The following is a 15,906-nucleotide window of genomic DNA, read 5'->3' on the forward strand; positions in this document are numbered from 1 at the left end:
AGCCCTAAAAAACAAACAAACAAACAGAAAAAAACAAAAAGGGAATTCCCTGGTGGTCCAGTGGTTGGGACTCTGCACTTTCACTGCAGAGGGCACAGGTTCAATCCCTGGTAAGGGAACTAGGATCCCGCATGTCGAACAGCCAAAAACAAAAAAACAAACAAATAAAAGAATAGGTAAGTAATTAATGACACTGAACCGTATGCTAAAAATGGTTAAAATGGTAAATTTTATGTTATATTATTTTACCACAATAAAAAAAAAACTTTAAGGGGAAAAAAGGAAAGTTAAATATTTTGTATGCCAGTGATTTGTTTTGTTTTGTTTTGTTTTTGCCAGCATTGAGAGAGAATACAAGAATTTAGGGTAGCTATCAAAACATGATAATTAAAGATGTCATTCTTATTGCCACTTAAATAATACATCATAAGTAGACAATAAAGGTACTGTCAGGATAATACTCTATGGAAAGTGAATAAAGGTTGAAGGAGAAGTCAAAACAGCAGATATTACAAAACAATAAAACCACCATCAGTACCTCTAGCATTTACTGAATACTTACTATAGCAATATGCTAGGGTTAGAATCAAAGGAATTCAAAGGTATGCACTAAGATGTATAATTCTCACTTCTTAAATTATTAATATAATGTACAACTGTAGACATAGAAGGGATTTGGAAAGGAAAGAATGGGGAAAACAAAATCAGCCAAACTCTAACAATTGTCTCAAACTGCCTGAGCTCTAACGCTAGCTGGAGCTTTGAGGCATCACAACCAAAGCTCCAATAAAACAACAAAACAAAAAGTAAATGTAGAAAATAAGACAACAAAACAGTTAACCAAGCTGTGTAAAAAGTACAGACGTTCACACACCTTTTCTTAGCCCTAGACCCTATTCAAATGGAATATATTTCACAAAAATTAAGTCTGGCATACTAGAAAAAGCTTCATTTTTAGTCATTCAGCCCCTGCATCAATAACAGATCCCAGTCTGTATTCCTGAGCACCACTAGGGGCATCTAAATAAATGCCCAATGTTTTACATGCAACCAACCTTCTATTCAGATGGACTGGTGACAGAAAACAAATACAGTCATTCTTTTTTTTTTTTTTTTTTTTGGTACCGGGGCCTCTCAATGCTGTGGCCTCTCCCGTTGCGGAGCACAGGCTCCAGACATGCAGGCCCAGTGGCCATGGCTCACGGACCCAGCCACCCCCCCGCATGCGGGATCCTCCCGGACCAGGGCCTGAACCTGTGTCCCCTGCATTGGCAGGTGATTCTCAACCACTGCGCCACTATGGAAGCCCCCCATTTATAGTTTTAAATCTTGACATAATGTCACCACTTTGGGTTGTTTGTGGTTCAGTGAACATGGAGCCACCCTTCAGGGCAAGGCCAGATAACCCCTAGGCACTGCTGACTCATGGAAGCCTCTCCCAGTAGTTTGCTCCTGGTAAAATGACCCTTGTGTTCCACCCATCCAGGCCGGCCTGAGCCAGGGCACATGACTTGCACAAGACCTCTTCTGAGCTTCCAAAATTAAAGAGAATGAAGTTTGAATCAGAGTTTGTTAACTTCCCAGATTCTTGAGAGTTGTTTTCCTGCTCTAGAAGGTTTTGCAAGTTCTCTCCCCTTCATTCCCAACTCTCCCCAGTTTTTCTGTAACCAATATGAACTGTTCCCTACGATAAGTACAGTGAGTTCTATTAGTCACGCTTTTGAAATTATGTCTAAGAATTTTATTATCAAAATTACATCTCTTGTGGAAGTTCAAGTGTTACAGCAAAGTGTAAGTCAAGCTCCCAATCAGCTTTTAGCAAAATGCTCAGTATCTCCTTGAAGCCTTGGCCTCCAGTTAAAAGGCCCAGGAACACAGTTCCTGAATCTGACTTGGGATGAGAGTGGACAGTAGGATGCATATTCACCTGATTAGCTCACTGCCACTGAGCTGTCCTATACTGTCCAAGAGACTAGCTCTGCCTACTGCTATGAGGCCCATATCCCTACACAAACTTGTCATTCTTTGACCCGTGTCCCCTGCATCGGCAGGCGGACTCTCAACCACTGTGCCACCAGGGAAGCCCCAGTCATTCTTTCTTAACACTAGATCCAAAGCTGTACTGGTCTGTCCATTTACTTGCAATGAACAAGCCCTCAAAGATATAAATCTTTTCCTTTCCCAAGGAGAAAAAAATTAAAACTGTTCGATAAACAAAAAGTAGGCTACCTTACATCTACATTTGCTACAAGTGTTACATTTAAGGAAACAGAATGAGTACAATCCCTTAGATGAGCAAGATTCTTCAATATCCAAGCATAATTTATCCAGCTAAAATCTATCCTCTAAGTATGAGGCAGCACTATCATTTAACATACTTTAAGGTACACAACGTGATCAAGAAAATTTCACTCTACTGCGTAAGACAGGTTTTGACCACAAGTCTTAAATTATATCTACTCTAACAGTACACCAGCTTATCACTTAATTTCTAATACTTGACAAAAAGCAAGGATACATCTCATGAGTTGCTGGGTTTTTTCCTTCCTCACAATCTCATATTCAGAATTTGAATTCAAGAGGAACTAAGTCAGTTTGAACTGAGGGCTCTGGTCCATATGAAAAGTCTGAAGTGATCTCATGGTATGAAAAATAAGAATACTGCTAAAAAACAACACTTTCAGAGAATTCCAGTAGGACATTATAAACCCAAGAAGACAAATTAAACATTTCACAAAATTTACCATTACAAATTAAAACCTAAACATTTTTTCTACAACCAAGTACTCAAAATTTAATGGCACTTAGTGATCCCTGCTTCCTCTGTGCTATGGAGCTTACTCCTAAATAATTCTGTACCTTTTATATCATAAAAGAAAAAGAAAAAAAAATACAAAAATAAATAGGGACACTCTGGAACCTGAGATTCCTACCATTTTATGTATAACATCTGTAAAAATCTATACTATTGCATGTTAATGCAGAATTTACTGAAGATTCAAATCTTACTCGTAATGCCTTTGGAAGGTTCTACAGTAGCACTAAACTAGAGACCAAAGCAGCTATAAATATCTCTATGGAGAGCGTTGTCATTCCTGATAATGTAATTGATCAGTAACTGCAGAAGGTTGCCAGATACTAGAAAACACCTCAATGAAAGGAGTTTATTTTTAAAAAACACAACAAACAAAAAACAGAATCAGCTAAACCAGGTCAAAGTGCACCACTATGACTTGTTCTGAATATTTTTCTTCTGCTAAGGAAGAGAATAATATTAGCTGTACACCAAACACATTCCAGTCCCTGTGCTGGGTTTTTTTTATAATAAAGTGTGTGAATCATAAATACATAGCTCCTGAGTTTTTACATATGTATACACTTTATTAAACTAACACTGAATCTTCACAACACCTCTAAAAGGAAAATATTTTAAACATTTTACATATCAAGGTAATTAAGCCCCACACAGTTAAGCAACTTGTCAACTATCTAGCTAACTGCTCTATCTAGCATCAAAGTCCAACCTTTCTCTTGTTTATTACCATGGTAAGCCCGGAATGATTGACTATGATTACAATGATTAAAATTTTAAAATGAAACTAGCTTTTGAAAATTGAACCTAAGAAAACAATTAAGAGTATATATAAATAAATGAGAATGGGTAAAAACAAATTTAATGTAAACATAAATGAACCCAACTGTATTACAAATAACACAGCCACACTTTGCGGGGCGGAGGGCGGGTGGAGGGGGGATAACAAATCCAAGTAATTTTTGAACAAGGAACTGTGTATGCTATTAGACCAAAGAAAAAAATTACTGCAAACAAATCTTGAACTCTTCTTACATATTTGTTTTTCACAGTGGTATGGTATAGTAATTCTGAAACTATTTTGTGTGTATTGCAGGACTGAAAACAGGTACATCTTTTGGAGAACCTAGCTTCTAACTATAGAAGAAACGGAGATGAAAATATGGAATTGATGAAGGCAAAGAAGACTGCCTGAGTTGGACTAAATTGAAGGTATCAACAAAAACTCATTATCCAGAATAAACGTGTTAATATTTTCTTCCCTAGTTGAAGGAATGATATTCAGGACAAGTCACTGTGGTGCAGAACAAGTCACTAGCATGTTACAGCTGTTTTGCTGTCTTATCTCTGTCCAGACCTCTGTAGCAATGAGCATATCTAGCACCTAGATTCCCATTTTGCAACAACTGTAGGAAAAATTGATTCAGGCAAGAATTGTCAATGGTTATTAAATCTAGAGGGGGTGCTATTTAATGACAACAGAATATTTACACCATTTTAATGTATCTCCTCACAAATTAATTATTAATTATAAAAGGAAAAATTCTAAACATATAGTAGGAAAACTGGACAACACCTAAATCAAGTGATCAAAATTACTTTTACCAAAAGGTGATACCCTGAGATGGACGTAACATTACTGATCTGGTATTCTAACCAAATATGCAATATCCTGAATCTACTCATGAGGAAATGGACAACCTCAAACTGAGAAACATTCTGTAAAATAAGTGGCCTGTTTCCTTAAAAAAATGCCGATACCATAAAAGGCTGAGGTTCCATACTAAAGGATACTAACCAAAGAGAGTGACAACTACATGCAATGTGTGATCCTAGGTCAGAACCTATACAAGAAAAATTGCTCTAAGGGACAATATTAGGACAACTGACAAAATTAGAGAGTTGACTACAGGTTAAAGTTTAAAATGTTATATATAATGTCAAATTTCCTAAATTTGATAAGTGCACTGTAAGAGAATATCCTTGCTCTTAAGAAATATACAGTGAAGCATTAAGGAACAAAAGGGCATGATGTATGCAACCTAACTCTCAAATGGCATAGAAATAAAAGCAATATGCATACAGAGCTGGAGAATGTCACAAAGGTTAAGAATTGGTGAATCTGATAAGGAGTTCTTTGTATTAGCAACTTTCCTGTAAGCCGAAGTTAAATCAAGACAAAAAGTGACAAAAAAGAATGTGTGTCCAAATACTAAAATGTTTCTGTAGTAAAGATCATAATATGAAAGAAAACTGCAAACAGACCCCTACATTAACAAAAGAAGTTAAACAAATTGTGGTGTGAACTGCCACACAACGGACTACTATGGAACCATGAAGACTATGACACACAAGTACAACACTGAGAGGTATCACCATGCTTTTCTTTTAAGAGATAAAGTCAGGTACAGAGAGAAGAATATCCTTTTTTTTCCTATGTATAAATACAATGAATGTATAGGAAGAGCTCTGTTTAGGACATACACTAAGATGTGACTGTCTCTGGATACAGATGCTTTTTCATTTTCTCCTTTAGCTTATCTAATTTTGATTTTCCTGTAATAAGCAAAACCTGTAATCTCTATAATAAAGAATAACATTTTAAAGTTTGATATAGAAAGGAATTGGTGGTGGAATTGGAATTATGCAATATGAAAAAGAGCCTATGATAAACATATTGTGAAAAAATTTAAGTAAAGAACTATATACACAATAGTAAAACATATGAAAAAAATAAATAAATAACTGTGGAAACTCATTAAACAAGAATTTGGGGGACTTCCCTGGTGGTCCAGAGGCTAAGACTCTGTGCTCCCAATGCAGGGGGCCCGGGTTTGATCCCTGGTCAGGGAACTAGATCCCACGTGCTGCAACTAAGAGTTCGCATGCCTCAACTAAAAAGACCCTGCGGGTCACAACTAAGACCCAGTGCAGCCAAATAAATTAAAAAATATTAAAAAAAAACAAAACAGAATTTGTTGTTGTGACCACAGGGGCAGAAATAAAGCTATGAAACAGAGGGAGAGTCCTATCTCTGGTCTTAAGCGATATTATTTTAATATATCTGTAAGAGTTTCAGCCAAAGACAGGAATAGTATAAAAAGAATTCAAAACGACTATATTCAATATCTTGTAATAACCTATAATGGAAAAGAATCTGAAAAAGAAAAAAAATATATATATATATGAAACTGAATCACTTTGCAGTACACCTGATATTAACACAACATTGTAAATTAATTATACTTCAATTTTAAAAAGGTTTTAAAAAAGAATAAAGAATTCAAAATAAAATAACACAATCAACAGGTTAAAAGTAACCAAACAGTTAAAGGAAGTCAGAGGCTACCTCAGTGGGGATGAAAGCTTTAGCAGAAAGAAAATTGAGTTAATGGCATGACTTGAACCAGGACTCTGAGATTAAGGCCTTTGGAGAAGGACACAGAGTCTCCTTGTAGGTATGTCAAAGATAGGAGACTCCATCTGGATGCCTACAGTCCCAGTTCTCCAGTGCCTGTCAAAAAAGATCTCTGGCTTATAGCGACCTTAACCAGTTGAGGTGAAAACTCGCCAATTTGCCTGGTATAGCAAAATAATTTCCTTACTGAATGGCCTTTAACCCCTAGAAAGATTCAGAATCTAATACAGAGATGAAATAAATCAACATTATTATTGTTAATTTTCAGTTACATTTAGGAATAACCTATTCTTATTTAACACTCAGTGTCTGTAATATTTAAAACAATCACCATGGGACTTTGCTGGTGGCACAATGGTTAAGAATCCGCCTGTCAATGCAAGGGACATGGGTTTGAGCCCTCGTCCAGGAAGATACCACATGTCGCGGAGCAACTAAGGCTGTGTGCCACAACTACTGAGCCTGTGCTCTAGAGCCCATGAGCCACAACTACTGAGCCTGCGTGCCACAACTACTGAAGCGTGCGTGCCTAGAGCCCATGCTCCACAATAAGAGAAGCCACTGCAATGAGAAGCCCGCGCACCGCAACGAAGAGTAGCCCCCACTCGCCGCAACTAGAGAGAGCCTGCACGCAGCAACGAAGACCCAACGCAGCCAAAAATAAATAAATAAATAAATTTATTTTTAAAAAAACTATCACCATGTTAAAGAACATGATAGATTAGTTTTCTGATTCCAATTTAAACTGTGTAATTGAGTAACTGATCTTGAGGATTTTTTGTTGAAAATGTTAAGAATTTTATGAAAGTTGTAAATAATACTGTTTAAGATAAATTAAAACAAATACAGAAAATCGTAAATTATCAGGTTTATTAAAGTTACATATGTAAAAACTTGGAAATGTTTCACTTGTCAGGTCAAGCAAACTGAATTGCTCAAAACAGAAAAGTAAATACATTAAGTTTATAAATGCAATCTAAAGTGCTAGAAGAAATTTAACAGTTTTAAATGAGGCTGACTGGGATTAAAGTCTGACCAATCCAAGTTAAATAAACCAATATTAATCAAAGGACCCTAGGCCACCTTGAGAACAATCTGTCAAAACTGACTGTTTTAATAAAAGATTTAATAAGTGTGCAACTAAACTTAAAGGCTTACCCACTCCCAAACTAAGACTATACAAAGACCTGCATACAAATGTTCATAGCACCATTATCCATCATAGCTTAAAATTAGAACCCAAACTACCAGCAACTCGTAAATGGATAAAACAAACTGTGCTATATTCATAGACTGGAATACAACTCAACAATAAAAAGAAACAAACTACTGATACACATAACATAGACGAATCTCAAACAAATTATGCTAAGTGAAAGAAGTAAAACACAAAAGGCTACAGACTGTATGGTTCCACTGATATAGTGACAGAAAGCAGATCTGTGGTTGCCTAGGGCCAGGTCAAGGGAAGGGACTGACTATAAAGGGCAAAAGGAAACTCTTTAGGATGATGTATATTGATTCTGGTGGAGGTTACACAACTATACGGTCAGCAAAAATAATCAAACTGAACACTTAAAATGAGTGAATTCTATTGTATTGTATTATCTCCTTCCACACCATCCATCCAGGGTACCCCAAATGCCTATTTGCTATTCCAGGTCTGGGACTGCTTCTCGGTCAAGCACTGACCATCATAATATTCAATGCTGTTATTAACAAAAGGCAAATGGTTTGCTAACATTCTGGTTTCCCAAATGTCCAAAAAAAGACAACCACCAAGTGTTATAGTTACAGACCAAAACATTGTAAAAGACATCAAGTTTTCACCTGCAGTATCAAAAAGTCCAAGAGTATAAGGCTCTCCACCAATCATAACTGTGACTGCATAGTTGTCAAAAACCTAAAACATAAAAATATGACATTGTTAGTGTGCAAGGGGATGGTCAAAACAGGACAGGACAACTCTTAAGCTAAGACAATGTTTCCTTCCCAAGACTCAACCATCTCTTAGTCCATCTTCCTTATATGACCAACCTTGCCAACTAAGCCCTTGCATGACCTAATAGTTCTTGAAAAAAGTGGCAGGAGATGTATTCTGGGATGTCTGCTCTACCCCAGCAGCTTGGATAAAAACCCACAGAAGGCCTAGAGGTGTCACAGGAGCAGAGTCCCCTGACTATACAAGATGATCCTATTCAAGTCTGAAACTTTTGAGACAGTAGTTTAAAGTTTACCTCAATTTTCAACCTGATTTCTAAGAAATTATTTCTTCATAGACCATTTCCTTTTAATCTAGTATTAAAATCTCCTAGATCCATGATAATCTTTTTCCTTTCAGGGTTGAAGACAGGAGCAGCCTTGTTGCAAACATTCCCATTAGAGAGAAATGTAGGTTCCCTCAAGGTACTCAAGGAAAGTGTCTAAGAAACGGCTGGCAGATTATTTGTTGGGACTTCATGAATAAAACTCATGCTATTGGGTACAAATCACATGACCTAAGATATCTTCTTTGAATTGGGTATACTTAAGGATAGTATATAGGTAGGGGTGTGTGTGTGTTTATGTACACTTAAGGATAGTGAATAGGGTATACTATTTGTAAACAGACTGTAAAACCCATTAACAAACTTAGTATATACTAATATTGGTTGTACTAAGTTATTTGTGAAAATGGGAGCTAACAGTGCTAAATGAAAAAAGACCCAACACTAATTCATGGACTCCTCTGAATTAATTTACAATTGAAAAGCAAGGCTTTGCAACCAGGAGAAGGATGTTACATTTTAAGATCAGCTCTGTTTAACACTAATTTTCTGGTTCATGTTTTAGTGGGTTGTTGGCAGTTTGTTTAAATGTAAGCAAGAGTGGACTGGAAGTAAGGGCTTTGGGGGAGGTGGTAATTAAGGGAAAGTCAGTTCCTGATAACAAGAACAAGGAAGTGTAAAGAATGTGGTTAAGCTCTCAAACCATTCAGGTTATTTTCTTAAGTCATACCTAACCCTTTTCCAGAGATCCACATACAAACACATACATAAAACACCCATAAGCCCTCCTTAAATAGAACGCCTAGACTCAGAAACCATCTTTACAAGAAAACAACTTTAAATGGAGACTGAAACACAAATAATCTGACAGTTGCCCTCACTCAAGATCCACAAAATCGATGTATCTCTAAAAGTCCCCTAAAAGTCCCTTTCAACCTCAGAACTTCTTTCACTTACGAATGTCCCCAAATGGGCCAACTCAAAAATACGATTTCGTATTTAAAAATATGATTTCTCCCCCTCAAAGAAACCTAATTTTTCTTCCAATAGCCTGGGCCTACCTCAATCACTTTATATGCCCTGGGACATTACAGACTTTCAATTACAATTAAACATAATTACCAAGCCTTTAACCTGTCACCCTCTTAAAAATGCTCTCATCTCTGAAGATTAACCTAAAGTAATGATACATTTTCTTCCTTTTTACTTCCGAACAATACTAGTCCCATATTAATCATACATAGGTGCTTCATAACCCACCCCTAAAAGAGCTCACTTCACAGAGGTGGTTACTGCCAGGCCACGCCAACCCTAGCTCCTCTCTCACCACAGAATAGACATCTATGTTTAATATAATTACACCACTGGATTGGTCAACCAACCTGGGACAAACACTGGATCCCCAAACACATTCACAATGAGTGTTACTCTAAATAACTGTCTCTCTCTCTCACTTCAGTATCTCTGTTATTCCCATTTTCCCTCTACTCTGCCAAGGAGCTGATAAAAAGCATTTGTGGGAGAGAATCCCCAAAGGCTTCTTCTGTTGATGTACTCATAAGAATAACAGGTCTTCTGCGCCTCTAAAAACCAGTCTGGAGCTCCATTACTGCTAGGACAACAGCTCCATACGCTTTCCTTCTATTCCCTAAGGAGAATAAGTGGAGACACATACTACTTTCCCTGAAGTTACAAGACCCCCAAAATCATCCCAGAAGACCTCCAAGCACTGATTAATCATTGGCCACGATATCAAAAAAAAATCACCTCTTTCCAAAATGTAGGGCATACTTCTCCAAACTGAGACCACCACTCTTTAGAATCTTATCTATTGGAGTTTTGCCTCCCAGCACTTCTTGCAAACCCTTGTATCACCCCTTCTGACTTTCCACTGATTTTTCAGCTGTTTAATTTTAAAGTGTATATAATTTACCCATGAGAAGTCAAGATCTTTAAAAACAGGAAACAAAGGCAGACAACAGAAAAATTTCAGTACATAAAGTTTTCAAAAGGATATCAAATTATAATATATTTCACTAATAGATGGAAGCTTTATACTTACAGTCGGTACATACTCAGAAGGAAATTTGTTTGTTGTGTAGGATATCAGGAGACATGTTTTACCAACGGCACCATCACCCACAACAACGCACTTAATTGTCTGCATTGCTGAAACAGTTTTGTATCCACTTTAAATATTTCAAATTTGATGATGACCTACAAAAGGATTAAAGATATTTCTGTTAATTATTTGTACTTATACATGTGTGTTTTTCCTTCAATTAGCAACAGGCTCTCTCATTCAGAGCAATAACAGAACCAGCAACCCAACTACTACGGCTAAAAGAACCTAAAAAGAGAAATAGTGACTTGCAAATAAGAGTCAATTTTCTAAGTTTCTGATCCTTGGCTGTTTTCTTTTCTTTTTTTTTAATTAATTAATTTATTTATTTATTTTTGGCTGTGTTGGGTCTTCGTTTCTGTGTGAGGGCTTTCTCCAGTTGGGGCAAGTGGGCTCCACTCTTCATCGCGGTGTGCGGGCCTCTCACTATCACGGCTTCTCTTGTTGCGGAGCACAGGCTCCAGACGCACAGGCTCAGTAGTTGTGGCTCACAGGCCTAGATGCTCTGCGGCATGTGGGATCTTCCCAGACCAGGGCTCGAACCCGTGTCCCCTGCACTGGCAGGCAGATTCTCAACCACTGTGCCACCAGGGAAGCCCGGTTGTTTTCGACCTAAGTGTTTTTTTAAAAATCAAAAGTAGCATGAAGAGCAGCATGTCTTTTTATAATGAAAGAGAAGAGGCTATTTGAAAATGAATCCCACATAGTGTGTTAAGTTAATTTGTGCAACTTTTCCTTCAGTTGTACATGCCCACACATGTGTGTGTACAGGTATATGTGTACTAGACTGCAATACAAAGACCACTGCTTCAAAGAATGGTCCATTTACCCAACCTTAGAGCTATAGTTATTCAGGCTATAACCAATAAGCAGCAGAGCACCACCACCTCCTGTCTGTAATAGATGAGCAACATGAGGGACGGGACAAAGATCAGGGTGATCCCTGGTCTCAGCAGCTGTTTTAGCACCAAGTTGCCTAGTTACTAATTCAATATTCATGGCATGAAGAGGTCAAAACCAAGATTTTTATAATGAAAAAGTCAGATCGCTCTAAAGCATTCTAACTTACAAACAGATACAATTACTTTAGCTTCTCTTACTGTAGTCCTCCATTCTAAGAAGCTATTGATTACAAATGCACCAAGGATTTATTACATTTCATCAATTCTGAATGCTTATTTTTACACTTAAGCATTTCTAAAATCAGAACATATCTTTACCGAAGGTTCCTTACCCTTGTTACCAGCCATTTTCCCCCACATTTTGACATGTACGAAACTGGGATATATGACATCTTAGAGTCAAAGAAAAATTATAACAGTTTTTCTGGAAGAATAAAGAAGAAACACCACACCCTCTATACCTATATTTTAAGACAAAATCCTTTTTCAATTATAATTCTGAAGGGATTACAATTTCTTGTTAGCTAAAGCTGCCACCTTATTAAACATAAAAATGTCACAGAACCATCTAACTGTGGATTGGATGCCAGGCCTATATGCTCGTACAGTAACCTTCACAACTCTTAATCATGACTTATAAGTCTGTTAACATCTCTGTATCAGGGCTTCCTTGGTGGAACAGTGGTTAAGAATCTGCCTGTCAATGCAGGGGACACGGGTTCAAGCCCCGGTCCGGGAAGATCCTACATGCAGCGGAGCAACTAAGGCCATCCGCCACAACTACTGAGCCTGCACTCTAGAGCCCACAAGCCACAACTACTGAGCCCATGTGCCACAACTACTGAAGCCACACGTGCCTAGAGCCCGTGCTCCGCAACAAGAAAAGCCACCACAATGAGAAGCTTGCGCACCGCAACGAAGAGTAGCCCCCGCTCGTCACAACTAGAGAAAGCCCACGCGCAGCAACAAAGACCCAATGCAGCCAAAAATTAATTAATTAATTAATTTCAAAAAAAGAAAAAAAAAAAATCTCTGTATATACAAGTGGGTAACCTACAGGAAATATACATTCTCCTGTTCCTCATCAAAACCACCTTGACTACATTTTCCCTGTAATGCACTAGAGGAGCACGCATACTAGGTTAAGGATCTTAATCCCCAAACTAAATCAAATTACCTATCAAAATAATCACACTAAACCAAGCACTAAATTAATTCTAGAGAATTATTCTAGAAGAATGTCTTTTACTTAATAATAAAAGAAGAGAAAACAGGAATAGCTGTCTTCTCATGGTTCCTCAGTCCACCTCTGAAAAAGAGGATAACATTCTGCTAAAAAACAAGGTCTTCTGTAAAATTTCTTTCCAATTCAGAGTAAAGAAAAGAAAGGTAAGCAGAGAGAGTTCTGATCATCCTACAGAATATTTTCCAGGTGCCTAAAAATCAGTTTCAAGTTCAGTTCCTGTAACTTCTATTTCTCATGACCATTATTATGGGGCAATTTTTTTTTACAAAGAGTTTAATCATAAACACTGGACACAAAGTAAGGTTTGATCACTGTGGCAGACACTGCTAGCGGTCTTCCAATTCTTCCTCTCTTCTTTAGTAACAGAATTTTACTGAAGCATATGGCTCTTAGTAAAGACTACATTTCCTAAATTCTTTTGCAGCTAGATGTGACCAAGTTCTGGCAAATGGGAATGGAAGCAATGTATTAAATTTTCAAGACTAGCCTTAAAAACAAGGGGAATAGTTTCTCCTATCCCGGCCTTTAGGCTGGAATGCAGACATGATAATGGAAGCTGAAGCAGTCACACTGAACCAAAAGACAGAAATTACATGCTAAGGATGAGTAACACAATAGGAAGGGCCAGCCCTGTATTGCCTTCCAAGACTTTTACATGAGAAAGAAACTTCTCTTTCATTAAGCCCCTATTATTTTGGACTTCTCTGTTACAGCAGCAGAACTGAATCCTAATTACTATATTTCACGGATGCTAAGAAGACAACAATTTTTAAAATACATCCTAAATTTAGAGGTGTTAAATGTAAGAGAAAAAGTCTTAGAATCAATAAAATTATAATAATATTTGGATTTATCAAGTAACTTTACAGTAAACTTGACCACTTTTGAGACTCTGTCTTAAAAACACCTAAAATAAATGCTATTATTAAATTTTAACTGTGGTTAAAATCAATTGGCATCCCTAAATATGAAGATCCTTATCTTCAGTCTACCTATGGTATTCACTTTTAAGACTTGTAACCCATACTACCTAGCAAATACAAAATCATCAGGCCATTTATAAACTTGAAACTTCTAGTGAAGGAAGAGCTACCATTTCCTGAAAGTTTCATTAAAATTCTCTAGGAAATAAGGAAGAAGAAATTGAAAACAAAAAGTTTCCATAATTAAAGACATGAATATGACTGCCACATGGTTAAGTCACAACTATCACAAGCTGTATTGAATGTCACAATATTGTTCTGTTTTATGTTTTGGTTTTTTGGCCATGAGGCATGTGGGATCTTAGCTCCCTGACCAGGGATCGAACCTGCACCCCTTGCACTGGAAGGCGAAGTCTTAACCACTGGACCGCCAAGGAAGTCCCAAAATCTCTCCGCATTCTTAAGAGCAAAATCACTACAACTAAATGCCAAACTTTCTGAGGAAGATCTTTAAGCTTTTCCAATGAAAGATAATGGGTGACTAGAACTCTTGTGAGAGAAATGTGGTCCGCAAACAGTTTGGCAAGATCACTAACATTACTACTTTGAGAACTTTTAGAAGTCTGGATCTTTTCTGAGCAGGAGAAACAGCCCCCAAGCCAATCAGGCCCTTCTTGCATGTCCTGCTTAGTAAAGCTGGGAAGAATTTCCAAACTACAGAAACTAAACACATAACAATAATAATTTTGCTAACTCTGAAGTCAGGAAAACCCTCGGTTTTAACCTCTGCTCAGCACTTACTAGTGACCTAGGCATATTTCTTAATCTCTTTTTGCCTCAATTTTCTCATTCGTAAAACAGAACTAATTATAATTTACACCAACACCTTGCAAAGTTATAAAGACTAAGTAATATAAAAGGACCTGGCTCCTAGCACATACTCAATATACATGAATTCCTCTACCAACTGTGCCAGTTAAGTCAATCCCACCATACCTATTTTCGTCCAGAGGATCGAAACTTGCACTGCACTTTCTTCTCTCTTTGGTGCACTATTACCTAATCAAAACTTCTCACACTTTGCACAAAGCAGGTGCACCAAAAACATAGGCTAAAATGAACTGAATATATTTGCTGCTATTTAGCTAATGACACAAAAAACAAGAAATCCACGCAAATATTTCTTCTTCACTTGAAGACTCCCGTATTATTTTTTCCTGTATTTCCTGCATTTCCCTGTATTTACAGAGCAGTCCCTAAAACCAAGCTACTTAACAGATGTTAACAATATAATTTAGGTATTGGAACAGACCCTATCACTATCTTTAAACACCAAATTAAATGCTTTTTTAGTTTATTAATTATCACTGCCTACATGCAAACTAATGAAAATGTGACAGTTGTTAACCTAAAACAATAAAACAGCCAGTTATTTTACCTTCTCCCTATTGGAGATACAAAGGTACTTCTCAGGCCTACAACTGAAGTCTAGTGGTAGGGTGTGAGAACTCCCCCTTCTGGTCACCTGACTCCATCTTAAATGAGGTTTCTGTTTATTAATGTTCACATTGTTATTGATAATATTTTTTATAATCTCTTTTCCTTTTAGGCTTGAATTCAGCCTCTAAATCAGCAATTCCAAAACTATCACTTCAGACAACCAGAGTCAGAATTACCTGAAATGAGTTTAACAATTCAGATTCCTGGGCCCTCACCCCAAATCTAATAGATCAGAGTGCAACACTTCCTATGAAATTCTAATGCACAGTGAAGTTTGAGAACCACTGCCCTATATGATAACAAGACAAAAAATACCAGTAACAAAAGAATCTAAACTAAGATAAACACTACTGACATTTAGATCACCTAGAAGTGAGTTTCTTAAAAGTAGAATCCAAATTATCACTGTGAATTATCTGTACCAACCAGGCACTTTACATATTTAGTAATGAAAAACTCATGTTGTATACTGAGAGATCACGAACCAAGGTACTTCAGAGGTGCTTTAAAACTGGTTCGGGGGCTTCCCTGGTGGCACAGTGGTTGAGAGTCCGCCTGCCGATGCAGGGGACACGGGTTCATGCTCCGGTCCGGGAAGATCCCACATGCCGCGGAGCGGCTAGGCCCGTGAGCCATGGCCGCTGAGCCTGCACGTCCAGAGCCTGTGCTCCGCAACGGGAGAGGCCACAGCAGTGAGAGGCCCGCGCACCGCAAAA

The 15,906-nt window shown here is 37.6% G+C and overlaps 1 protein-coding gene and 1 non-coding gene across 3 annotated transcripts in view; one reads left to right on the plus strand and one right to left on the minus strand.

The window, feature by feature from the left end:
* The window catches only part of CDC42 (cell division cycle 42), a 45,378-nt gene that overhangs the window by 8,132 nt on the left and 21,340 nt on the right, over nt 1-15,906 (minus strand). For both annotated transcript variants that reach the window (XM_007459207.1, XM_007459208.1), the window contains exons 2-3: nt 10,560-10,714; nt 8,061-8,133 (exon numbers count right to left, since the gene is read on the minus strand). In XM_007459207.1, the coding sequence (XP_007459269.1) occupies nt 8,061-8,133; nt 10,560-10,664 (178 nt within the window). In that variant the 5' untranslated portion in view covers nt 10,665-10,714. The remainder of the gene's footprint in view (nt 1-8,060; nt 8,134-10,559; nt 10,715-15,906) is intronic.
* Nucleotides 47-119, plus strand: TRNAE-UUC (transfer RNA glutamic acid (anticodon UUC)). The gene has a single exon. It is a non-coding gene; the product is annotated as a tRNA-Glu (tRNA).

Source organism: Lipotes vexillifer, unplaced genomic scaffold (assembly GCF_000442215.2).
Source record: "Lipotes vexillifer unplaced genomic scaffold, Lipotes_vexillifer_v1.1 scaffold496, whole genome shotgun sequence".
NCBI classification, from domain to species: domain Eukaryota; kingdom Metazoa; phylum Chordata; class Mammalia; order Artiodactyla; family Lipotidae; genus Lipotes; species Lipotes vexillifer.